At 39.2% G+C, this 26,407-nt stretch overlaps 1 protein-coding gene across 4 annotated transcripts; it reads right to left on the bottom strand.

Moving 5' to 3' along the window:
* Positions 1-1,708: 1,708 nt before the first annotated feature.
* On the bottom strand, positions 1,709-26,407 carry LOC106911847 (NLR family CARD domain-containing protein 3-like). 4 transcript variants are annotated; one of them, XM_088012945.1, is made up of 9 exons: positions 26,350-26,407; positions 21,097-21,235; positions 19,316-19,435; positions 16,087-16,250; positions 8,703-10,461; positions 6,523-6,702; positions 4,159-4,332; positions 3,306-3,458; positions 1,709-2,803 (listed from the first exon to the last, which is right to left on the bottom strand). In XM_088012945.1, exons 2-9 carry the CDS (start codon positions 21,222-21,224, stop codon positions 2,779-2,781), a joined length of 2,703 nt encoding a protein of 900 aa, XP_087869071.1. In that variant the 5' UTR covers positions 21,225-21,235; positions 26,350-26,407; the 3' UTR covers positions 1,709-2,778. The 4 variants fall into 4 exon arrangements, with proteins under 4 accessions (XP_087869071.1, XP_087869064.1, XP_087869066.1 ...); XM_088012938.1 differs by lacking the exon at positions 26,350-26,407 and adding an exon at positions 26,052-26,298; XM_088012940.1 differs by lacking the exon at positions 26,350-26,407 and adding an exon at positions 26,052-26,080 and having other exon boundaries at positions 21,097-21,318.

Raw genomic sequence — 26,407 nt, 5'->3', positions numbered from 1 at the left:
TGGTCTATGGGCTTGATGCATGCGCCGACGCATCGGCGTTGCCGGACCCATCACTAGCACTTACTTTTATGCAAGTGATTACACTTTTTCCTTCACTTTCAGTTGTTTTTATCATGTTGAAAAGAAATGACACTAAGTTTTTCAGAATCTTATTTTTTTTCCTGTTTTGTACTTCAAGTATTCTGTTTTTCTCTTTAAGCTCTTGTTTCCTGTTTTATTTTGATGGTGGTGCTTTCCATCCTGTCAGTGTCACACCAGATTCCTTTTTGTAATCAATCTGCCTTTTTCTTCATTCCGACTATTTAATTTCCTGGTTGTTTCTTTCTAAAATGTGTTTCTGCTCAAGTATTTAAAAAAATAACTGAGTCCTGCAGCCTGCTTCTTTACTGCTCTTGGGTCCCTCATTCATCCAACACCTTGTATTTTCTCTAATTTTTGACCACCACTTCTGCATTATCACTAAGTGGACTTAAATACCAAGTCATGTATTTGATAATGGTATTTTCTTTTATCACATCGATTTTGAAGGTAAAACATTTTTACATGTCAGACAAACAAAAATAGTCTAGTTTATGCTATTTGAATAAAGACAATCCCATATCTGTCAAGAAATCTGTAAAAAAAAAGAAGTATTTTTAGATGGGAATGTGGGTTATGTAAAACATTTAGGGTTGGATGAAATTCACCGGTCATTTTATAATTGTTGCACAATATGTGCCAGGATCCTCTTTAATTTGGGTTAATCTTGACTAAATGAGGCACAAAATGCGACAATCCTTTAACTGTAATTGTGATTGTTGAAAAGAAGCAACATATTGCTCTAAAATACGCTTTAAGGTTCTTTGTCTTAATTTTTGTCTTCACCAACCATTTAAGTTATTTTGAAATTTTGTGGGGAAAAGTATCTTGATTTATGGTTTTTCCAGCACTTCAGTTATACCTTTTAAATCTACAAAAGTGCCATAAATCAATGAAAAACTGGTAAATATTTCCATATGTTTTAGTTTTTGATGCAAAAACAGCAACATTGTCAGTAACAGCCAAAATTTTGAAATTGGTGCATTCCTGGAGTAAATGCACCAATCTATATCCATCTCGTATATAGATGGATAAAAAAAGAAACATATTTAAGCAGAAATGTTTGTCTGATAGCCTTAATTTTGACTGATTATGATGAACTGTGTGTTTTAATCTTAAATACCAAGTCAAACCTAAATATCAAATTTATTTACAGACAAAGATGAGGATTTGAACCCACATCTTTTGTACCTGACATCTGATGCCCTAACTTGTGGACCACGCAAACTTCTATGCTTTTGAAGTTTCTTGTGGCACATTTATCTTTTCTGCCATCAATGGTGACAGGTTGAAAAAGCAGGTGTACTTTGCAAATTTGCAGCAGGATTACAGAGAATTTGCATGGCATCAGATATCCTACATGATGTCTGATTCCATAACCTGTAGATCACAGGATCTTTCACATGTTAGAACTTTGTCGTAGTGCATTTGTCTTTTCGGATGTCAATGTTGACCAAAGAGGTTGACAAAACAGCCAATCTTTCTGAATTCCTTGGAGGAAGCTGTCAAACTTAAATACATTTTAATTTCTTTGTTCTGAATACAAAAAGTTAGATGGCACGATGAAGTAAAATAAAGGTGCAGTTATTAGATTTGTACACAGTTAACTACATAAAACCCCACAACAAAGAACATTCTTAAAAACTTTATTTTTTAAACACAAAAATACCCACATTACATGAAAAGAAATATGAAAAAAACATGAAATCAGTAAATTGTCCCAATTCTCTGAATAAATAAAATCACAGTAAAAAGCACTGAAGTGACACATCGAGTCCTAAAGTTCTTTAGAAAACTCAAAATAAAACATAAAATATGGAGTTAAAAAAGTAAAACACAAAAACAAACTGGGAATCAATGAATATGCTGAAAGATTTCATTCTTTAGGGATTTTTTAATGACTATAAAAAGATAAAAATGTTAAATCTTTTTTTCTTAATTGGCTGGATGTTCCTGAAAACTAAAATCAGTGTTTCTGTGGGACATCCAGTTCTAAACTGGTTTCTGTGATGGAAGCTGAAGTTTTTCTTCAGTTTCCAGTAAAGCTCTTGTTTCCTGAGCCTGAGCTTTGAGGAACATTTTCCTGTCAACAGAAGAAGCAGCAGAGAAAAGAGGTTTGAAGTGTCTTTATGATTCAAAGCTGAACTGAAAATGATTCCCATGTTTCCATCTCAGACCATTTCTGGTTCCAGGATGAAAATGAATCGGAGAGAAAAAAGATCAACTTTCCAGTTGAATCCAGTTCAGATCAAAACTCCATGAAGCCTCTAAATCAGGGGTGTCAAACTCCAGTCCTCGAGGGCCGGTGTCCTGCAGTTTTTAGATGTACCACAGGTACAAAACACTGGAATGAAATGGCTTAATTACCTCCTCCTTGTGTAGGTAAGTTCACCAGAGTCCTGCTAATGACCTAATTATTCTATTCAGGTGTGGTGCAGCAGAGGCACATCTAAAAGTTGCAGGACACCGGCCCTCGAGGACTGGAGTTTGACACCTGTGCTCTAAATGGAGCCCAGTTTGAATCGGATCTTTATTGATCCAAAGAGACAATATCAGACACTAAATGACAGACATGAGAAAATAAACAGGAGGATCATCTTGGAGGTCAGAGGTCATCATCATGATCCAGTCAGGGTCGCTTTAGACTCAAACTGCTGCAGCTTCAACCTCTGAGGATCAGCAGGAAACGGAGACCGTTCTCTACTCCAATCTAAATGTCTTCCACCTGCAGAGAGAAGGATGGAGAGATCAGATCAGTGAGTGTTTCCAGCCTCTCCAGCAGCAGTCAGTGACGCAGCACATCCAGTAGATGTTTCCAGGCTTCAGTCAGACTGATCTCAGAGCTGTGACCAAGATGAACCTGATCAGTTGTTTCCTGTTGAACTGAGAGAACAAGCAGATCTGAGATCAGATCTGCTGCTGCCACAGTTTGATGAATGAGGACCACTGTCTCTAGACATGTTGGACGGCTAGACGCTGGACTTCCTGGAGACATGGACACAGCAACAACACTCATCTTCACATCAACACAAACACAGGAACACAGCAAGCTGCTGCTCCTCTGATTGGCTGATTGTTGTCTCTGTGTCCAATCAGGAAGCCTGAACCATTCTCCTCCCACTGAGAAGCTGCAGCTTTACTGGGAACACTGGAGCTTTGCTTTGATGCTAACCTGGTTTAGTTCAATATGCTGACAGCAGCTGGACTCACTACAAACATTTACTTACTTTAAAGTCTTTACAAGATCCTTCAGCTGCTGAACATCTGAATCCTTCAGGTCGTTATTCGTCAGGTCCAGATATGTCAGATGGAGGCTGTTGGACTTCAGAGCTGAGGCCAGATAATCACAGCTGATCTTTGACAAACTGCAGTCATGCAACCTGAATAAAGAATAAAAGATGTGAGCTGAAGTCAACAGGATGCAGGTGAACCAGTCCAACAGAACCAGTTAAAGATTCTCATGAATATTAAAGCCAACAAGCTGCTGCTTCAATAAAGACCTGCTGACTTCAGCTCTTAAATTCTGTCAGCTCCATCAATAGAATCTCAGTTTCTGTAGCAAATCATTCAAGATTCACACAAAACTAACAAGTCAGGAGGAAATGTAAACAAATGGAGATTAATTCAGAGAAATTCAACTATATTAATTAAACATCAGCCAGAAAAACATGAAGTCATGAAGAATATTTAATATTAAACTGACTTTAGGAGCTGAAGCACCCAGAACCAGAACCTGGTACTGGGTCATGTTGTGTTGGAGGATTTTAGTCAGTAAAATCATTCCAGGTTCTGATCAAAGTGTTGAAGTCATTGATTATTGTTTTGTTCCTATCAGATTCCAGGAGCTGGAATTCACTTTTCTAGACTGGGTTGAATGACCTTTGACCTTTACAGTATTTCTACACACTGGAGGTCTGAATGCCGTTTTGTTCTGACCTCAGAACAGCTGATCCAACACAGAGGGACTAAATTAAACTCGATCCAAATCCAGGAACAAACTCAAATAATTTATTAGAACACAAGATATGAACTTTGATCAATTATATTCACAGAAATATTGATAATTATATAATTATAAACCTCAAAGTTTCCAGTCTGCAGCCTTCAGTCTGTAGAAAACCACAGAGCTCCTTCACTCGAGAATCTCCAAGTTCAGTGATGTACAGGTCAAGTTCTGTCAGATGGGTCGGTTTGGACTTCAGAGCTGAGAACAGAGATGTCCAGCTGGTGTCTGACAAACTGCAGTCACTCAATCTGAATAAAGAATAAAAGATGAGCTGAAGCCAACAGGATGCAGTTAAAACTGAAATATGAACAAATAAATAATAAAAATGTAGAAAATTAATTTCCCTGAATGTAAAAGAAACATGATGATGCGGGGTCCCTTTAATGAGCAGCTGGCCAAGTTAAGGAGGCAGATGAGGTCAGAGGTCCCCCTTGAGGTTGTCCACAGGAGCACCCTCACGTGAAACCAAACGAGCTGAATAATCAACGTCTGCTCTTCCAGCAGTTCCAAAGATCAGCTCTTGGTCCACTCTACTGGTACCGCTCAATAATTACAACATGGAGCCACATTGAAATATTTACTGCCGGGCATCTCAGAAAGTCAAACACATATTTTAAAGAGATTTATCACACAGAGGAAAAGATTTCAAGATTTAATTTTGTTTTAATGATTCTGGCTGACAGTTAAAGGAAACCCAAAATTCAGTTTCTCAGAAAATCAGAATCTCACATCAGACCAGTCAGAAATGGATGTTTGAAGCACAAATGTCAGACTTCTGAAAGTTTGTCCCTCTCTGCTCTCAGTATTTGGTTGGTGTCCTGTTGTAGGAATTACTGCATCAATGCAGCGTGGCATGGAGGCTGTCAGCCTGCAGCGCCTTACAGGCTCTGTAGGCTGTCAGCCTGCAGCGCCTTACAGGCTCTGTATTAGCCGACTGCTCATTTTTTTTATGTTACCAGTTTTTGTTAATCTATTTGTCGCACAGGGGAAAATATGATTGTTTTCTTTTTAATTTTTTTGTTGTGCTTTGCGTGTTTGGATCGTTTTGTTTTTTCTTTGTTTTTCCCTTTAATGACCCAAATGCACTGGGTTGAAGGCGGCCGTTTAAGGAGGCGGAGCGCACTGATTGCGTTCCGTAATCAGTGCGCTCAGGTGTCAGCAGAGGCTGATTGAAGCCAGAATAAAAGGAGCCTGGATGGAAGGAGAAGAGAGACTGATCCTGTAAGTGACAGAGACGGTACGCTGCCGAGCGAGGGGCGGACGGAATCCGCACGCCAGGCGCAGAACACCGAGAGGTGAACAGATGGCCCAGTACAGAGGATCAGAGCAGAGGGGAACCTCTGCCCGCGCCTGTAAGTAGCGCTCTGTCTCGATCAGAGAGTATTAGTAGGAAATGCATCTCTCGATGGTGTCTTGGTGCGGGGATGCTGGCGCTTTCCCTGCTTCTTGGTTTTAGCTGGATTGGTCTGAAAAAGGGCGTGGCAACACAGAAGAGAGGAACAGTGCTGGAGCGTCGCAGAGTCAGCTGGGGATCGACAAGTGAACACATTGTAGACGGATCGCCTTCACCTGGAGCAGCGCCATAAATGGAATCCAGCTGGTGGCCTCGGATTGGTGACTTCTTTTAAGGATAATTACTGAACTTTGGATTTTATTAAGAAGAAAAGAACTGTTTTTGTCCCTACTGAAGAGTGACGTTCTTTGAAATAAAATATTCTAAATTTGATCGTTCTGCTGTTTGGGTTTTTGAGTTGTTTGCTCCCCCTTGTGTCAAGAACAAAGTGTGGGGCCATATTGGTCACATATTAATGTTTAATTCCCAGTTTTAACTGTAGCTCATTGCTAAGTATAACAAATGTAAACAAGTTTATTTCAATCCATCTAATTTTAAGTTTTATAGTATCCTTTACAGCTCACATTCTAAAACTTGATAATTTTCTCATTTTGTGGTGATTCCAGTTACTGAACTATCAACTAGAAAATACAGTCTTTTCTCTGTCAGATTGATGTGGGTCATTTAGTCCAAGTTCTGAATCCTTCATCAGACGCTGCAGAAGATGAGTCATTTTTAAATTCATTTTCCATTTGAACCACATGAGAATTTCAGTGAACTGATGAAGCTTGTTGCACACAAAGCTTTACAAAGGTAAGATCTCATTTCCTGTCCTACAAAGTAAGATGTGTGTGTGTGTGTATATGTACTGCTAAAAAAAATAAAGGGAACATTTCACTTTAATTTTGTGTGGCTCCAAATCCATAAATTTGATTTCCATTGATTTTTGTGTGATTTTGTTGTCAGCACATTCAACTTTGTACAGAACAAAGTATTCAATGAGAATATTTCATTCATTCAGATCTAGGATGAACCACATGAGAATTGGTGGTTGAGTGTTCCCTTTATTTTTTTGAGCAGTGTATATTTGATAGAGAAAACAAACCTCAGATTCTCCACTTTAATGTCTGAACTCTCCAAGATCTCAAGCAGAGGCTTCATATCAGAGTCTCCACCTCCATTTATGTAGATCTGATTTATTTCCAGTTCAGTCAGATCTGGGTTGGACTTCAGAGCTGAAGCCAAAACTTCACATTCAGCCTTTTGGATCGAACAGCCACCAAGTCTGATGAGAGAAGAAATAAATTCAGTTCTAATGAAATCAATCTGGATCATAAACAGATAAAATATAACAGTGATGTCATCATCTGATCAACATCTGATGTTCAGTTTACTGAGTTTGACCCGACAGAGAGTCTGTGCAGTTCCTGACTAAAGTCCAGGTTCTGGTTCTGGTTCTGGTCCAGGCTTCATGTCCTCAGACCTTCAGCTCAGTCAGATGTTGAAGATCTTCTATCATCTGTGAAGGAAAGTTCAGTTTCTCTGCAGCATCAGAGCCTCAAAGGAGCTGCAGCAGCTGATGAAGAGGCTGACTGAGCTGAATGAAGGAAACTACTGGAGATGATGGAGAGGAGGAGGAACTGCTCACAGCTCTGACAAGTCACACTGACTTGGACTAGACCGTTTGGCTCCTTGAGATCTTCCATCAAGCAGGAAGTGAGTTATAAATGAAGTGAGCAGAGCAGGAAGTCCAGCCTGCTGTGGACCTCTGGCATCTCTGGGTTTGTTTAGCCCATATCTGCTGCTGCAGCATCTAGAATCCTCCTCATCATTAATAATAGTAGTATATTCTATAGAAACATGGCTCCCAGCCAGTGGCGCAACTGCACATTATTCAGGTGGATGCGAAAACATAAATCGGCGCCCCCGTCAGGGTGAAGGAGCGACGCTCACCCCCCCTGAGGAAACGATATGTGAAGTGTAAAAGTCTCTACATTTACCTCGTTATGTGCGAGAGGTGAAGGAGCTTGAGGCGCGTTGCAGTGTATGGGAAAACATAATCGTCGCCCCCTCCAGACGGGGTTTTGGCGCCCCCTCTGGTGCATGGGGCGCAGCACCATAATAAGCCTCTGCTCCCAGCAGCAGCTTATTAAATGCTGCCCCAGAGGAAACTGGGAGCAGACCAGACACATGATGCTCCCAGTTGTGTCTCCGTTCATCTGCTGGATTTGATGCTTTAACAAAGTAGAAAGTGGACAGTCGTCAACCTGCTTCAGCTAAAAGCTGCAGATTGTTCTGGTCGTCCTGCAGAGCAGCAGCAGAACCGGTGCTGCTGCTCCTTCAGGTCTGGACCGTCCTCTGTTGGTCTGAGAGGAACTGGGACAAACTGGTTGGAAGAGGGACACATGTCTCTGCAGTGGTCTGTCCATCGTCTCAGAGGAATAAAGGTTTGGATGTCAGAAGAAATTGTTGCTAAACTCCTAAAGAGCTGAAGAGCAAAACCCCTGGAGGAGCGTTTGGGTCCAGCAGCATCTTCATGGTGAAGCAGTGAAAGTTCTCCAGAACTAAAGAGGCTGGGATGTCTAAAGAGTTGAAGCTCATGTCTCTACAGGTCTTCATGGAGGACAGCTAACAGCTTCAACAAAGGCTGCAGATGAAGAGTTGATGAGGAAAATGGTTCCAGCTCTGGAAGCAGAGTTCTCAGAGCTTTGGGAGGATCTGACAGAAACTAGGACTTTTTCTGGAACCAGACAACAATCACCACATTTTGGTCTCAGTTACAAACTCAGAGGAAACTAGTGAGAGGAGGAAAAGTTAGTTCACAAAGTTTCTAACTAGTTTCCATGACAACAGCAATGCAGGGGTTTATTTTAATGTTTCCATCAAACCTAAATAGTGATTTTATAAAAAATAAAGAACCTAGAAGGTGAATATGGGCCACCAACCCAATGAGAGAAGATGAGTTTAAAATTTAAAAAGCGTATCTGGTTGATTAGATTTTTCAGAGAAAACAGATATTTTTAGGGTTCTCAAGGTTTTATTTTTATTTCGATCTGAAAACTGAGAAGCAGTGGAATATTTTTATCATGATCAAAATGTGTAACAACCAAAAGTTGCAGCACCGCTGTCATGGATAAGCTGAATCTGTAGATCTTTGAATGATTAAAAGATGAAGGAAGTAGTTAAAGGCCAATAACATCCAGAATCAACTTGGTAGAAAGAAGAAGAAACAGGAGGACAATAGTGCTGAATCAGCATTCGTACAATGAAAACATCTGGACTCACCGAGCCTTTCTGCAGTTCCTCACAGCTGGAACCAGTCTCCGTCGTCCATCATCTGATGTCTTGTACTTCTCCAGGTCCAACTCATCCAGAACCTCTGACATCTGCAGCATGAAGGCCAGAGCTGAACAGTCAGTCACTGAGAGTTTCTTCCCTGAATCCAGCAGCCGTTGGAGCTCCTGATAAAATGAGACGTCGTTCATCTCCATCAGACAGTAGAAGATGTTGATGCTTCTGTCAGCAGAGATTCTATCAGTGTTCATCTCCTTCAGGTTGGTGATGATTCTCTGGACAGTTTCTGGACTGTTCTCTCTCTGACCCAGCAGCTCTTCTAAGAGTCTCTGGTTGGACTCCACAGTGAGACCATGAAGGAACCGGACAAACAGGTCCAGGTGGCCATTTTCACTGCTGAGGGATTTCTCCATAACTTTCTTCATGAACTCATCCAGAGATGTTTCTTTGTATTTTTCTCCCAGGAACGTCATGATGACCTCTGACCTCCTGCTGGTGAAGCAGTGGAGCATGTAGACGGCAGCCAGAAACTCCTGGATGCTCAGATGAACAAAGCAGTAGACTGATTTCTGGAAGATCACACTCTCTCTTTTGAAGATCTCTGTACAAACTCCTGAGTACACTGAGGCCTCTGTGACATCCAGACCACACTGCTCCAGGTCTTCTTGGTAGAACATGATGTTTCGTTTTTCCAGATGTTCAAATGCCAGCCTCCCCAGCTTCAGAAGAACTTCCCTCTCAGCCTCCATCAGCTCCTGTGAACTTGTCTCATGTCCTCCATGGTACTTGTTGTTCTTCCTCTTTGTCTGGACCAGCAGGAAGTGTGAGTACATGTCAGCCATGGTCTTGGGCAGCTCTCCTCTCTGCTCTGAGGTCAACATGTTCTCCAGAACCGTAGCAGTGATCCAGCAGAAGACTGGGATTCCACACATGATGTGGAGGCTCCTGCAGGTCTGAATGTGGGAGATGATTCTGCTGGACAGCTCTTCATCACTGAACCTCTTCCTGAAGTACTCCTCCTTCTGGGCATCGGTGAAGCCTCGTACTTCTGTTACCCTGGAAACACATGAAGGAGGGATCTGATTGGCTGCTGCAGGTCTGGTAGTTATCCAGATGAGAGCCGAGGGAAGCAGGTTCCCCTTGATGAGGTTTGTCAGGAGAACGTTGACTGATGACTTCTGTGTGACGTCAGAAACCAGCTGACTGTTGTTGAAGTCCAGTGAAAGTCTGCTTTCATCCAGACCATCAAAGATGAAGAGAAGTTTGCATTTATCCAGCTGCTCTACTGGGAGCTTCTGGAGTGTTGGATGGAAAACATGGAGCAGTGAGAGAAGACTGTGCTGCTCACCTCTGATCAAGTTCAGCTCCCTGAACGAAAGCAGAACCACCACACTGACATCTTGGTTCTCTAAGCCCTCGGCCCAGTCCAGAGTGAACTTCTGCACTAAGAAGGTTTTTCCAACACCAGCGACGCCGTTAGTCAGAACCACTCTGATGACTCCATGTTGATCAGGGAAGGCTTTAAAGATTTCATGGCATCTGATTGCAGAAACATGGAGGTTTTGGATCTTGGAAGCTCTCTCCAGCTGCTTCACCTCATGCTGGGTGTTAACATCTTCACTCTGTCCCTCTGTGATGAAGAGATCAGTGTAGATCCTGTTGAGGAGGGTTCTACTTCCTGTTTCATCACTTCCCTCAGTCACATGTTCACATTTCATCTTCAGACTGATCTTATGTTCCCGTAGAACCTCTGAGAAACGCAGAAGAAAACTGTAGTAAACAACATGATTCTGTGATAAAGTTGGAACAAAACCATCAGGGTCAGTGAATGCAGGAGTTTTCAGCAACATCAACTCTTCTGCATCATGCCATCATTTTCCTTATAGAAACAGAAAAATGTTTCCTCCGTGCATTTCCAGCCTTTATGGAAGAAATCTGTAGAAAAAGCTCGAATCTGCCAAAGAAATAACTCATTGCATCGGTAATGTTCACATTTAAAATGACTTCTCAGTCAGATACTGGATTGGACTTTTTAAACAATTACAGACTGGAAATTGTCTGTAATTTGTTGGGCCAAATCGGATTTGGCCCAACAAATTTAATAAAGGTAATAACCCTAACAGGTTGTTATTGTTATTAAATTTTGCATTTATACTGTAAACGTATAATGTCGTCTGTGTTATATTGTCAGAGTAAATAAAAGTTTCTGTCTCTCTGACATTCCTTCCCTCTTTCTATTAAAACAGTTTTAAAGCAGGTTGTTTTTCACCTTTTTGTCTTCATGCATCAAAATCATCACCTGCTTTAAGAAAATGTTCATTTTAATTGTATTTATCACAAAAGGCTGAAAACAGAGCCACTTCCAAGCAAAGCCATAGGTTGTTGGGTTGAACATTTAATGCTGATAATGTGATTACAGTTACTGGCAGGGGTGAAAGTAGTTGGGGGTACTAAGACAAAAAAAAAGAAATATATACATACAAAAAAAAATCCCCTTCTCACCCACCGTGGGTGGTCTCTCTCTTTCATCCTCTGAGCTCGGGTCCTCTACCAGAGGCCTGGGAGCTTGAGGGTTCTCCTCCAGTATCTTGGCTGTGCCTAGAACTGCACATTTCTGGACTGAGATGTCTGATGTTGTTCCTGGGATCTGTTTGAGCCACTGCTCCAGTTTGGGGGTGACTGCCCCGAGGGCCCCGATGACCACAGGCACCACTGTGGTCTTCACCTTCCAGGCCTTCTCCAGTTCCTCTCTGAGGCCCTGGTATTTCTCCAGTTTCTCCTTTTTCCTGATGTTGTAGTCACTTGGTATTGCTACATCCACCACAACGGCTTTCCTCTGTTCTTTATCCACCACTACAATGTTCTCAATGCTACATCACATCTGGTGCTTATTCGGGTCACTATTCTTTCTCTCAGGTCAGCTGCTGCCTCATTCAGCTTTGGTTATTCATTACTGTGGCTGCATACCCAGTCTCTGGGCGGGTAGTTGTAGTTAACTCCCCCCTGTCCTGACATCCAGGCTCCTCCCCCTTGCCGTAGCATTTGTGTTGTACCTCGTCAATCTCAAGTTGTGATAGCAGTTGCCGTTTGCAGATGTTGGAATACTGAGCTACTAGTTGTTTAGCAGTCATTGTAGACTGGGTATGTCGAACTAACCATTCCTTCCACATCCTTTGCATGTAGCCTCTATGATTAGGGTTACTTGAGTAGTAGCATTCCAACAGATCCAGGTTTTCACTTTTCGCCCATTTCTGTCTTGTTCCAGTAGCCCATTTGTCATCAAGGTGCTCTGGTTCCCCAGCACCTGACGCAGACCTTGTTTGGCCGGGCAACGTCTGAGCCGGCATGTTATGTATATCAATGTCTCATGGTATGAGGCAGGCAGTAGCTCAAAGGGTCTTGCCAAAGGACCCAGACTGGATAGCGCAATCTTTGTGCAGTTATATATATATATATATATATATATATATATATATATATATATATATATATACATATATATATATATATATATATATATATATACACATACATATATATATATACACACATACATATATATATATATATACACATACATATATATATATATATACACATACATATATATATATATATACACATACATATATATATATATATATAAATAAAAGCTGGGTAGCTCTTGAATTGCTACAAAGTAAAGCTGTATTTCCTCCCTCAGCCCACTGGCTGCAATGTTGACACCTTGAGATGCCATGAGACCTAAACTCTGAACATTATGCCATGGAGTGCATCCCAGTTTTCCATGTCTGGCATATAACCATTCATTTTAGCTTTTAAGCTGGTTATATTGATCCTGTGTCTAGATAGAGGGATAATCAGTAGCCCAGCATCATGACCTGTTTGTTCTGAAGATCCTCCAGCTTCCACTTCTCTTCCTAACATGGCGCCTCCTCATTCTGACTCTCATACTGACAGGAGGAACCACAGAGCTCTGTTAGGTTAAAGCTCATCTTCTGTAATTGGGATGTTTTTCCTCCGACAGGTTCCTGAGGAATCACCTCAAACCAGATGTTGGACTGGATTTTATTTCAATGTCATTTGTGAATGTTAGAGCCTCATTTTCAACAGTTTAGCTATAAAGATTGAAAAAGGTTATAATTTTGGAGAAAATCTCATCAACATCAATATTTCCTCTAAATAAGAAACAAAAAATAGTTTGATAAAGGAAGAGCCTCTCAGACTCTGAGCCCGACAGCACCAAACAATTTTTTTATATTAGACAATTTAATTTCACATAATACCGTGTTTGATGTTTGTTGTAAATGACGTATAGTCACAAAGAACGAGGTAATTACTTCAAGTTTGTCGTTTATTGAATGTTCAGAAACTGCAGTGGCTGTGATGCGTCACAGAAAAGGTAAATAAAAGTTAAAAACAACCTGAAAAGGTGATCAACTCTAAACCACTCGCACCTTTTTACTCTCCGTCTCTCTCTGTCTTTTAAGCACACCCGTTGCCGTGGCAACCTCCTGCGCTCCTCGAGCCAAGCAGAGATTACGTTAAAAACATTCAGTCCATTACGATATTATGTTTTCAGACTTGATATTTATTTTGCGATTATTAATAAGCGCTCCCCTGAACACAGCGGTGGTTGATTAATTTTAAACTCCTGCTCTGCTAGTTATTTTGGTATTGGAACCGAAACGCGTAGAATTGCGCAACACCTTGTACAAAACAATAATCACTGAGATTATTATTGTTGTTGGGTCATTAATTTGAGTACTTTTTTTATTTTTGTTGTTCTTTAATAAAGTTATGAACGTTTTAAGCAAGTCAGAGGAGGACGTGCTGGTTTCAGCCTCCTGGCGGCGTTCAGTTTGTCACCTGATGCCGAGATCGACTCAAAACCTTCCGCGATCGACATATCGCACCTCTGCTCTAGCAAAGCACGAACAGTTCAGAAACAATATTATTAATAATACTATAACAATACTATTTATTAACTGATTTTTTCAGCTATAATTCATCATATATGTTTTACTTACAGTTGTGTATTAAAAGATAATTATCTCAACTTAAGTATTTTTTTTCTATTTAAGTTAACGTTGCTGCTATTGATTTATTAGGATGTACAGTTTTATCTTTCAAATATATTTGAGCTATCTCAGTGTTGTTTGAAAAATATTAACACCATAAAAAGCAACAAAAAAAAAACATTTCTCAGAACAAGTTTAAAAATATAGAAAAAAATCTATATGGAAATTGATAAATATTCAAGAAATATGGACTTTAAACAAGCTTCTATCTCTTGCTGAGATGTTATCTGTATATTTTCATCTTATTTCAAGTTTACTGAGATATTTGCAGTCAAAACTACACAAAATACTTGGAATGAGAGTTGCAAATATAGTCATTAATTTAGCAAACAACTACATAGACCATGTATCAAATTGTACTCTTTGATGGCCTCTCAGACCACTGCTATTTTAGCATCAAATTATGGCTAAATCAAACTAATTCTGATGGAAACAACATCCAGTAGAGGGCACAGATAGGTTTTAGGGCAGTCTGAGTTGTGGTTCACCATATTACTTCTCATTCATGGAATCAAACTCAGCAAACACTTTGGATTTTAAAGAGCTGAAGTTGGCTTCAAACTGAGCTTCCAATTCAGGAAATGGGTAAAAGGCCACCTCTACCCATTATGGCCACCTACTGTTTGAGCATTTTTAATCTGCTTGAGTTTAAAAGCTGAAATATTTACATTCTTGAAATATGGTCTAGATTATTCTACTCTAATAGCAGAATACTGTAAACTAGATTGTGATTAGAGAATTTTTGCCATAAATCCAAGTAAAAGCCAGGATCTGGCAGATAGGGGACAAGTCACTAGTCATCTCTCTGAGTTTTTACCTCTTCACTATAGCATGTAGTTAATGATTCTAGGAATTTTTCTCTCATTCACCTCTTGTGATTTCTGTGCCCGAAGGATACTTTGTCTTTATCACAAAAGGCTAAACAGAGACAACAGAGGTGTGGAAACCTTTGTTGCCTGCTGCAGCTCTGCAGCAGACAACATTCATCTGCCTGATTCTTCTCAAACACCATTTGGATCTCACAAAAAATCCACTTCCTGAAGAAGTTTTTCTGTAACATAACTCCTTACTATATTCTACATTTACCATCATCTGCCAGGCTGAACCTCAACCACACCTTGAACCAGGGAGCTTTTCAGTAACTTCAGTGACCTCTGAGGTTGCTCAAAATCACTTTCTAATGGACAGAAAATAATTTAAAACTCTACGGCAGAGTTTAAATCACTTTCTGCCTAATGAAATCCACCATGTCCTCCCTTTGTGGTCCCCATAGTGACCGTGGTCCAGACACATAAAAAGGGTTGAAATCAATCTGTATTGAAGCTTCACAAATCGAAGCTTTAATACAGCTTTTGTTTAGAAAAAAACCCCTACAAACTTGGTTTGTATGGGTTTGTAGGGGTTGGCCTGAATAATCAACACCACGACTGAAGTCTGTGTATTTTAGTTTTTGAAGTAGATCAAATTAAAGATGCTCAAGTTAGCAAGAAATTACGTGGAATTGTCCTTTAGTCATTTCCCGATTTGTAAGCTGCAATTGGAAGCTCCGATTTTCCAGCAGAACCTTAAAAGTGTAATAACCAATAAAAGCAGAACAAAAATCCTTTTTAATAAGGTCATATTAACCATATTGGCAGATGAGCAATTTGATGACCTGTAACTTTTGCCACCCGTCTTTTTTTTTTAATTTATTTTGTTATTATACACTTTATTTCTGTTATGCTAAATGTAACATTAATATCAGTCAATACCCGATTGGTGCTCTCCTTAGCCATCCTTTCTGCCATTTTATTCCCCTCAACCTCAATGTGCTGAAACCCAAATAAAATGATCATATTGATTCTATAAAGCGTTTGTTTTATTTAGAGCTGGTGACATGTTATGCTGCAACATGAACCTTCAGAGTAAGAGTCTAATTTTAAAATCGAACAAAATAAAATGTTAAATTTGTACATTTTTAAACCCAAATGAAATAACACAAAATACAACATTGCTAACTCTTAATGGTTTTTTCAATGTCTTTTCTTTACTATATTGAAATATTGTCTATTTATCACTTGTCATATAATTCTTGTGGCCATTTTTTTGAACAGACTCAAATTAAATGAGGAATTTATTAAGTCGAGTTACGAAGACATAAGTTCCAGTTACACCCGCTGGAAAAAGACAGACTGAGCTTAAATAACTGACTATAAAAAGACTTTTAAACCTTAAATTTCTAAATCTGAGCTAAATACGTGGATCTAGTTTCACAGAGATGACAGGAAGAAGCGATTGGAGATGTTCAGTCTCACCTGGAGGACAGCTGCTCTGATTGGCTGTCAGCAGTTCAGCTCCCGTTCTGGGTCTTTCTCCACACTGGGGGCAGGAGGATCCACAGCTTGTAGAGAACAGATCCATCAGAACATTCTGAGACAAATCACAGCAGGATGGATGCTCCTTCTCACCAATGCTGCTCCTGTAAAAACATTTCCCAGATAGCACACGATGTTAAATCAACGTTGAATTATAACGTTGAAGTCGACAAATGACGGTGGATCAACCATCAAACAACCATCCACCTCTAGCCAATTAACTAATGTTGAAACTGTGTCATTGAATCAATGTTGTTTTGTGGTTGAAATCTAATGACTGAAATGCCGATGTCTGATCAACGTCTGATCAATGTTGAATCAATGTGTAAGTGTGGCAAGCTCTCACTAGTCTAGCCCCTTCAAAGCTCTTTCGGACGCGACACGTTTCTTCTAGAAAAAAGAGGTCTTGAATCCAATAGTCATTCTCCAGTCTTTACTGAATCCAAAAGGAAGTAAAAATAACAAACAGATTCAAAATAAAAACAAATAGAAAGTGACAGTCAAAAGACTGTGTTCCTCTAATGGTGCCAGACTTCTATAGTGAGCATGCTCTAATCTTTCATAAACTAATTTGACAAAACAACCAATCAAAAGGCACCACGCAACAAGCTCAAGGACAATACAACCACAGATACCCATCTCTTTCAGACAGCAGAGCAAAAAATATCAAACTCACACCAAAACAAAACAACATTCTGTATCAAGCTCCAACAATGTACATATGGCTCCTACACCACAATGTATGGCGTTTTAGCGACTTCAACCAAAAATCAACGATTCTAACTATAATTCAACGTTGATTTAATGTCGTGTACTATCTGGGTTGGCTAGAGCTGGATAATTGTTTGATGGTTGATCCACCATCAGTTGTCGACCTCAACCAAAAACCAACAATTCTGACTATAATTCAACATTGATTTACCATTGTGTGCAATCTGGGCAGTTTGTTGCAGCCCTCATCACCTCCTCATCTCCCCTACTCCCTCCCAGGCCTCCCCCCACCCACCTGCTCCTCCCAACCTTGCCCTCTTTACCCCCTCTCATCCCTTCTTCCCTCCCCCACTCCTTGAGCTCTGGGTCAGAACATTTTATTACTAGGTGGGGGTTAATCATGTTTCAAATTAAGCACTACATGTTGAGAACAGTGGGTTGTGATTCCTTTCTGTACATTTTCTTACTTGTATGTAAATATTATTACTGACTGTGCATAATGTGTTGACACAAAAACATCTACAAGTCTCTACTAGGAGTTGTACAGTCCACCTCCCCAATTTTACACTAGTGGTTTGTCCCAACCAAACAGCCACTTTGCTGCTGCTTGTTTGCAACTCTGTTTCAGAACAGCTGAGTTAGATGACTGCATGTCTGTCTGCAGCCATCAAGAAGTGCAGAAGGTTGTTAATCATCCACAGATTCAATCCAGGTGAGGCAGAAGGGAAACACTTAAAATATGTAAGGCAGGTGAAACACTGAACTAAACCTGCTAATGACTGATTCAGTCTGTTGATTCTTGGATTGGTAACTGGTTAAATTGAACTGGACTATTGTTACTTGTGTGGGATCTTTATCAGCATATAGACACTGTTAAAGGAATTTAATCAACTTATTTGGAAATATTTGTAGTTGATGGAAGATTAAACCAGCTATTTGATGGAAGTTAATTCTGTATAAAATATAAATCATTTTTCCAACTACAGTATAAATCACCTTTTGCTGTATTTATTTGTCTCTGGTGTGTAAAATAAACCCTGATCCTCCCTGAGTTTTATTGTTAGGTTTTCTGATAAACTGCCCTTTATTTTAAATATTGATTTAATATCAGTATCATAAATCCTACACTATACTGCAGCTTGACAGGTAAATGTAGTTGTATACATAAACATTAAGATAAATATTAATTTAATAGTGAGTGTACATGAGGAACTATATGGTTTGTATTTGTTCTCAGACCTGTAACCAGTACACTGTTTAATCTTTCAAGAACTTTTTAAATGTTTATCATCTTTCTAACCGGCACCTTCCTCACTTTTATTTTTGTGTTTTTCAGCTGTTACTCTGCAGTTTGACTGAAAGCTGACTCTTGAGGACTGCAGCAAAACTGTCGAGAAGTGGCTTCATTACACGCCAGAATGAGAGGAAGACATCGCAAGGAATCAAAGTGTCAAACCAGTCAAACTGGGATTACCGCAACTTGTACTGTTTCCCTAGTTCATACAGTACAAAGCTTAACCTCATGGACTCTGTTCTTCTGTGGACAACAGACTGTTGTTTTGACAGTCAAAAAGGAGTCAAATATGTTTAAAGATCTGTCCCTCTTTTCTTTAATAAAATGTTATATCAAACCCATGTCGTCATTTTTAACCTTTTGTACACAGTTTACCCATCATCTGCCAATAATATAGTGTTTAACACCAGTGAAGAAACTTTTAGTGGCATGTTATGATGTAGACCTATCAGACCTAAAAATGTACATAAATCCAGAAACTGACTCTGGATCCCAGTAGAGAAAGTCGGATCCTTCAGTAATACCAGTAAACACGACCCAGTTTGCATTGATCTGAGCTCTTTATAAAGAGCCTTATACTGTGGCAGAGCTAACAACAAGTTATCTAAAGTCCACGTCTTTTATTAGTTGTATAAATTTGGGTCGACTAAATCTGACCTCATGATGATCCTTTGGACTTTGGTTCTGTTCACTTTGTTTTATTGTCCTAATTTATTGTTATAGTCTTTAGTTACAGTCCTTCTTCATTGAACCCAGTTCCTGTTTTATTCAGGTGGTCTGGTTCTTTTTATGGACTTGGTTCTGATTTCCATTTGGTTATGCTCATCTTGCCTGTTTCTGGGTTTCTTTGTCACCAAAAAAATTAAATCAGATTCTGTTCAGTCCATCTGGTTTGTCTGAATAGAAGCTAAAATTATGTTGAAAGTTGATTTTTCTCCAGCTGACCTGATTGGTTGAAGGTGTTGAAAATCAAATAGATAATTAAAATAAACGATCTCTACAGTCTAATATTATTAATCTTCACATTTTCAGTTTAGGTCACTAATAAACTAAAATGGTTTAAATTATATTTTTGTCTCTGCATCAGTTTCTAATCAGAAATTAAAGTTAAACCTGGTTGGTCTCTGTAGAGTCACATCCATCAGGTAGAAACGGGTTTCTTACTCTGGTTCTGATGATCCAGGTTCTTTACTGAACTCTGGAGGTCTTCGTTTGGAGTCATCACTTCTCATGGATGGACAGCTGGATCCTGGAGGTTCTGCTCTTCCTCTGTGGTTCTGACCTCTGAAACACAAACATGTTGTTATTCAGATCACATCAATCAGTGAGAAACTCTGCGATAAAAACCAGAGAAGAAGCTCTGAACACAAACTGCTGCAGGTCTGAAGCTCCAGAGTGAAACATTCAGACTGATCTGTTGAGTCAAACTCAACATTTTCTCCAGAACTGGTTCTACTGGTCTGGGTCACATGGGTCACAGCAGAACCTGCAGGACAACAGGTTCATGTCCCAGTTTGATGGAACTGATTAGGTCATATTTCTAGGAATTATTCTACAAAGTACTTCTATAGTATTCATTATTAGAACTGCAAAGCCCAGAATGCACTGCACAGCATCATATTGCTACCATCTAGTGGTGGAAGGTGGAGAGCAGAGAATCTGGGGCCTCATGCATAAAGCGTGCGTGCGCACAAAAAATGTACGGTCTCATTTTTTATGCACAAGTCTGCATGTATAAAACTTATAACTTTGCATCAAAGTTTGCGTAAATATACGCAAACTTTTTCCCTGGCGTGAAAATGTGCGGCAGCCACGCAAACTTTTTCTGTAAACAATATCAAACTGCAAAGCATAAAAACTCACCTAAATACACTGAAATCTGACTTCAGTGTCAGATTCAGTTATTTAGACCAAGAAGCATAAAACCCGATGTTTTTTTCATGATTTTAATATTTTATTGTTAACCGCATTTATCTTCAGACAATAACCTAACACACACAAAATAAAGAAAATAAAAAGACGTGAAAACCTCACTCGAATGTAAATAGTACTTTTCCTCAGTTTTTGTCTCATAAAGATGTAATGCATTGGTCTGTGCGGGGAAGCACATGGAATGAATCTATGGGGTAATTTCATTCTCACCAAAACAAAAGGAAAAAAAAACAGGATTGGATCAGCAGATTAACTCCAAACAGGTTTGATTATTTTTAAGGTGTAGCCAAGCTGCGCTAAGGTGGAGCATGGTAATTGTGGAGCTATTTGGTTCTGATGGAGAACGTCGCCAATGGAATGATTCAGAGGGAGCGATTGATCCCATTGATCTGCTGGGAAATGTTGATGGTTTCTGATAATTTAAATTGCCTGTACTGATCATCCTGGAGCTCTGAGCAGAATTTAAAGGAGTTGTGCGGTACCAATACAGGTCCAGCTGCAGCCATCCTTCAGTCGAGCCGCCCGCTTTATGAATGTGCCTTTATGGACAGAATGCATCTTTATTCTGTAAATGTACAACTTATAGAGAAACTTATGCTTTTCTGTTTAGAATCAATGTCCACATTCCCACTCAGATGACTTTCTGACTCTGTCTTTAAATCCCAGCTGAAAAGCTCTGCTGTTCAAACAGGAATTTGTAGATCTCTTTCTTTTCTTCTTTTTTTAAAACTTGGATCAACTGGACCCAGTTTTCCCAGTAATATAATCTGAGTCATTGCTCCTCATATTCTTGGTTGTTTTTGTTTTCATCCAACATTTTCATCATTGATTCATTCAGACCTTCATTCAACTGAACTTATTTACTGTCCAACATCCTTCATGTGTATTTAGCTTTAAGTTAATTTAAAATAAAACCTGTTACTTTTTATTCAAACACTGAGATCAACCAGTTAATATAATTTATATTTTACCTCTATAGAGTCACATAAATCAGTTAGGAACTGCTTTCTTACTTCATGCCTGAGGGTCCAGGTATGTTACTGAACTCTGGAGGTTTTCGTTTGGAGACATCACTCCTCATAGAGGGACTGATGGATCCTGGAGGTTCTGCTGTGTTCTTCTTTAGATCCAGATCTTCCATCTTCTGGACATCTTGAGAGAGAAACCAAAGTTAAACCCTGGTTGGTCTCTGCAGAGTGCCAGTCAGTCCCAGTGATCCATTTTCAGTAAGTCTCCTGTGAAGCAGAAAGCTGGTTCCCATCATGTGTTCAGAGGATCAGAGGAACCTGATTCCAGCACAACCTCAGATATTTCTGGGAGCTAAACAGCTCTTAAAGTCATATGGGCTTCATCTTAATAAATCTGGAATTTTGACATCAAACTTCTAAGTATTTCAATCAGCAACAAAGAGCTTCTGCTAAAAACAGAACAAGAAAACATGAACCAGCAGAAATCACCTAGTACTTTATTGGTTCCAGTCTGACTAAAGAACAGGGATTTCTCTGTGTCAACAGGTTATTTCTCATTGGAAAGGACAGAAATCACCTGTGGGGTACCACAAGGTTCAATCCTGGGACCCCTCCTATTATTGATACTTTCCTGCTTAGTCAGGCTATATAACAAAAATAATCAGATTATTTACAAAGACTAAATGACACATAGCTATACATTATGATGTCACCAGGTGACTCTGAACCATCCAAGTACTGAACACAATGAACACATACTTAGAATAGATAAATATCTGGATGTGCCAAAACTTTCTCCAGCTGAACAGAAACAAACCTGAAGTTATGTTATGATCTAGAGTCAATGTACACCTTCAGTTATTACAGCTGGAAACTAGAGATACCAACAGATTTTGACCTTCAGAGTTACATAAAGACAGTCAGTCGGCCTTGTATCACCTGAAGAACATTTCCAGGATTAAAGACTAATGTCCCAGCAAGATCTAGAAAAACTCGACCATTCATTTCTCTTTAGTTGCATTGGTTACTGCAACAGGTCTGCCTAAAAAATCAATCAGAACACTGCTGCTGGTGTTCTGACTAAAACCAGGAAGCTAGAGAACATCACCCAGCATTAAAGTCCTTCCACTGAGAATAAACTTTAAAATACTGTTAATTTATAAATCACTGAACAACTTAAAGACCTGCTGTTGCTGTATCAACTTTCCAGACTCCCCAGGTCTTCTGGTTCTGCTCTGCATCCCCAGAACCAGAACCAAACATGGAGAAGCAGCATTCAGCTTCTATGCTCCACAAATCTGGAACAAACTTCCAGAAAACTACAAAACAGCTGAAACACTGGATTAATTTAAATCAAGTCTAAAAACCCTTAGCCTGTTTAGACTTGCTTTTGAAACATAATAAGAAAATAAATTAACTATATTCTGGATTACAACATTTTATAACTTTTCTTTATTTTTCCACTGTAATGTTGCTTTTTTTATATTATGTAAAACTTTAAACTGCCCTGTTGCTGTAATGTCTCTTCTAATAACTTTGACTTGTCCGCTCCTCCATGATGCCATTTTCAGGTCTGAATTGGATCCTGCTCCAGGTCTAGAAACATCCAGACTGAGGTCAGATGTAGTGAATGAAGGAGTGAACATTTCTTATGAAGCAGTAACTGTTGGTCCTGAGCTCAGCAACTTGTTGCCATATTAAACTGGCTCCTGTTAGACAGCAGCGGTTCTGGAACCGTTCAGGTCCAGATCTGGTTTATAGGAACATGTTCTGTAGAGTCAGAACCTCAGAGACCAGATCACAGAGAAAAACCAGTGAAAACTTCTCTTTCAACATTTTATCAATCTGAACTTCAGCATCGCTTGAGGAGCAGACCAGAAGCTGTTACCATGGTAACAGTAGCATGACTTCACAGCAGAACCTCAGAGGACACAAACTGGACCAGTTAATCCAGAACCAGCTGCACTTCAGCAGGTCCATGAAAACCTTCAGTTTGTATCTGAGAGGCTGGAGCTGCTGGAAAGTTTTGACTTCGCTTTCAGATGGACGGAAGAGATCAGTGAGTTTCAGAAGCAAAGATTGGGTCACAGCAGGCAGGAAGAAGAACCATATGATCAGAGAGAAAGAGTCAAAAGACAACACTGAAGAACTGAAAGCAGAACTAAAAGCAGAAGGAAAAAAGGTTCTGCAGATCCTGACTTCTGAGTTTCCATCTTTAATCCAAACATTTGGATCAGAAGACTGACTTCTCCTTTATTATCAGAATATTGTTGACTTTATTATTTCTGCTCTGTTTGATCCTGATCACTGACCTCCATCTTGTGCCTTCACACAAGAAGACACAAGATGGAGGTTTGGGAGGAACCAGGAACACTGACTGAGCTCAGAGCTGAAGAATTGGGACCAACAGGTTGGCCTGGATTCCAGCAGCCAGAACAAACATTTACCTTCATGCTTCTCTGTCAGCCACTAAATATTTCTGAACAAGAATTTGTTGTTTATCTGATCAACTTCCTCCAGAAGACAGTTGCTGTGAATCTGCACCATAAGCTGAACTGATCGAACTGATTCAACATCAACAACATTCATGTTTGTTTTCGTCCTGCTTTGTTTGCTGGAAATCCAACATGGCCAGACATTGTTGTAGAATGGGGAAATTAAAATCTACACACTATAACTCCTTGGTTTTCGTTTACTGCCGTCATGTTATCTGAGGTTTGGACTAATATACAAGTCATCTAGAGATAATTCACCATGAAAAAGAGGGTAACACTTTATTTGAAGGGGGTTGAATAAGACTGTCATGACACCATCATAAACATGACATAACACCTGTCATGAACATGAATAAGCCTTCATGAATATTTATGACTGTTGTCATAAAGCGTCATTCGGTAAATTATGACACTTTTAATATAAAGTTGACATTATTTAAAATGTCTTTGTTATGACAACTTGACATTAACCAAGAAATCATTACTGATATAAATTTGTTATAAAAGTATTACTGATTGCACTTTAAAAATTAGGTAACTTTATGTTATTAAAGGTAAAGTTTAAACAGTAATGATTTCCTGGTTAATGTCAAGTTGTCATAATGAAGACATTTTCAATAATGTCAACTTTGTATTAAAAGTGTCATAATTTACTTAATGACGCTTTATGACAACAGTCATAAATATTCATGAAGGCTTATTCATGTTCATGACAGATGTTATGTCATGTTTATGACAGTGTCATGACAGTCTTATTCACCCCCCCTTCAAATAAAGTGTTACCAAAAAGAGCAACAAGAATAATCCAATATGCTGGGTTCAGAAATCAGATAAAGCTACTGTTTTTAAAAACCAAAATATTCTAAATTTGGACATTTAGTTGAAATCAAAACACTACAAATATTAAATAAAGCAAAACAAAGTTTACTACTGGAAAACATTCAGTGAAAGAGAAGGAGAAACAATTTAAGAGGAAAATTAATCTAAGAAACAATTATCTAAAGCTGAAATGAAACAAATGTTTGTTAAAAGGTGTTGAGCAGGTTTATGGAAATGAAGCCTGAACTAAATTACATCAATTTAAAATAAATCTATAACTCAATATATTTAAACAATATCCTGTCTCATGTAACCCTAAATATAACAGAATAATTTATTTTTAGTCTAATTTACTGCATTTTGCACAAATTGTGTTTGTAAGAAAGAAAGAATATATTATTATTATTATTATTATTATTACTATTATTATTATTATTATTATTACTATTATTATTATTATTATTATTATTATTATTATTATTATTATTATTATTATGTTAGCTCAAAGAACTGAAGTGAAATGAATGTCTGATGTAATGATGCCATCAGCTCAGATTGACAGCGGTCAGAAAGGATGAAGTCTACCTCCTCGGTTTGCAGCTGCAGCCGGACATGGACAGGTGTCTGGTCGCTTATTAAATCAGATTAATTATTTATTGATAAAAGCATCTGAAGACAAGAGAAACATTTCAAAATCTTCCTGGATCGGAACCAGGACTGATTTTAACCCAATGGGAATAACTTTATCTGGAAATAGTTTTCACCTCCCCTCTACTGACAGCCCAACTGGTCACAACTGGTGAAGACCTACTGGTCCCAGTTTACAGCTGTACAACTGGAGATTCTTCCTGTCAGAGGTGGGTAGTAACTACTTACAGTTACTCAGTTACTTGAGTTACTTTTTGAAAATAACATTTCAGGAGTATTTTTACAACGCTGAACTTTGTACTTTTGAGTATTTTATTTTGAATTATCTCTGATATTGAAGTAGTGCAATTCTTGAGAATAATTTCTGGCTGATCTGCCCACCTCAGCCCTCCATTTCATTTCTCCAGTCTGGAAACAACCAGAAACACTGACTGAGCTCAGAGATACAGAACCAGGACCAACGGGTCGGTCCAGATTCCAGCTGGCAGAACAAATGTTTACCTGGTGCTCTAAAGGGGCGGGGCTTAAGTAACTTGTTCTGAGCTGCAGTCCTGATGAGGAAGTTGCAGACATGAATTATAGTGGTTTTGTTGTGGATCAGACCCACTGGTGTCCCAGTCTGTTTACTGGGAGAATCTGAGATGAGGCCACACCCCTCACTGCAGAAATTCTCTAATGATGCCTCTTGTGATGTCTTTAGAGGCTCGTTGTGAAATAAATGAACAGAAATACGAAGCAGGGCGTGTTGCTCTGCAGGAGACAAACTAGAATTTATTCACAAAGCTGAGCCAGAATCTACAATTTCATCCTGGAAACCAGTTTTTAATTATTCACATCAGCTCTTCCTCTAAAACCAGGATCAGTCAATCAATCAAATTTTATTTGTATAGCACATTTCAGCAGCAAAGCATTTCAAAATGCTTTACATAATTAAAAAAAATAAAAACAGCATGTGACATTGAATAAACAGTAAGAAAGAAAAAGAGATTTTGAAAAAAAAAAAAAGATTAGAAAAGATAAAAACATTAAAACCTGCACCTGGGACTTGGAGTTGCCAAAGCAGACACATTCCATCCTATTAGAAAGAAAAGATTGAAACCAATTAAGGGACAGATTCACCGAGACCGACTTCTGCATGAAGACAATGAAGGAGAGTTTGTAGAAATCTGCTGTCAGAGTTAGTTGGTTCTGATCAGCAGGAAACCAGAACCCAACCAGAACCACAGCTCCATGAAGCCAGCAGCTTGGTTCTAAAGGAGAACCGGGCCGAGTTCTGGTTCTGTTTAATCCACAGAGAGAAAACCCAGAGGGAGGAAAATAAGAAGTGAACACTCACCTGATCCAGACTCTGCTCTGCTGCTAAATGGAGTCTGAACCTGTTAGTCCTGATCCTG

This window comes from Poecilia mexicana, unplaced genomic scaffold, assembly GCF_051168715.1.
Source record: "Poecilia mexicana isolate PSO_F unplaced genomic scaffold, ASM5116871v1 scaffold_2, whole genome shotgun sequence".
In the NCBI taxonomy this organism is placed as follows: domain Eukaryota; kingdom Metazoa; phylum Chordata; class Actinopteri; order Cyprinodontiformes; family Poeciliidae; genus Poecilia; species Poecilia mexicana.
The sequence above is the reverse complement of the archived record's forward strand: the minus strand, read 5'-3'. Positions and strand labels throughout refer to the sequence as shown.

Bases quoted from the DNA above. Each gene is read 5' to 3' on its own strand.
- LOC106911847 (XM_088012938.1), bottom strand. From the start codon at position 26,082: ATGTGTCTGCTTTGGCAACTCCAAGTCCCAG. The intron at 3,459-4,158 runs GTTTATAATTAT...TTCTTTATTCAG, and splicing joins TGCAGACTGGAAACTTTGAG to GTTGCATGACTGCAGTTTGT. The intron at 2,804-3,305 runs GTAAGTAAATGT...TTCTCTCTGCAG, and splicing joins GATCTTGTAAAGACTTTAAA to GTGGAAGACATTTAGATTGG.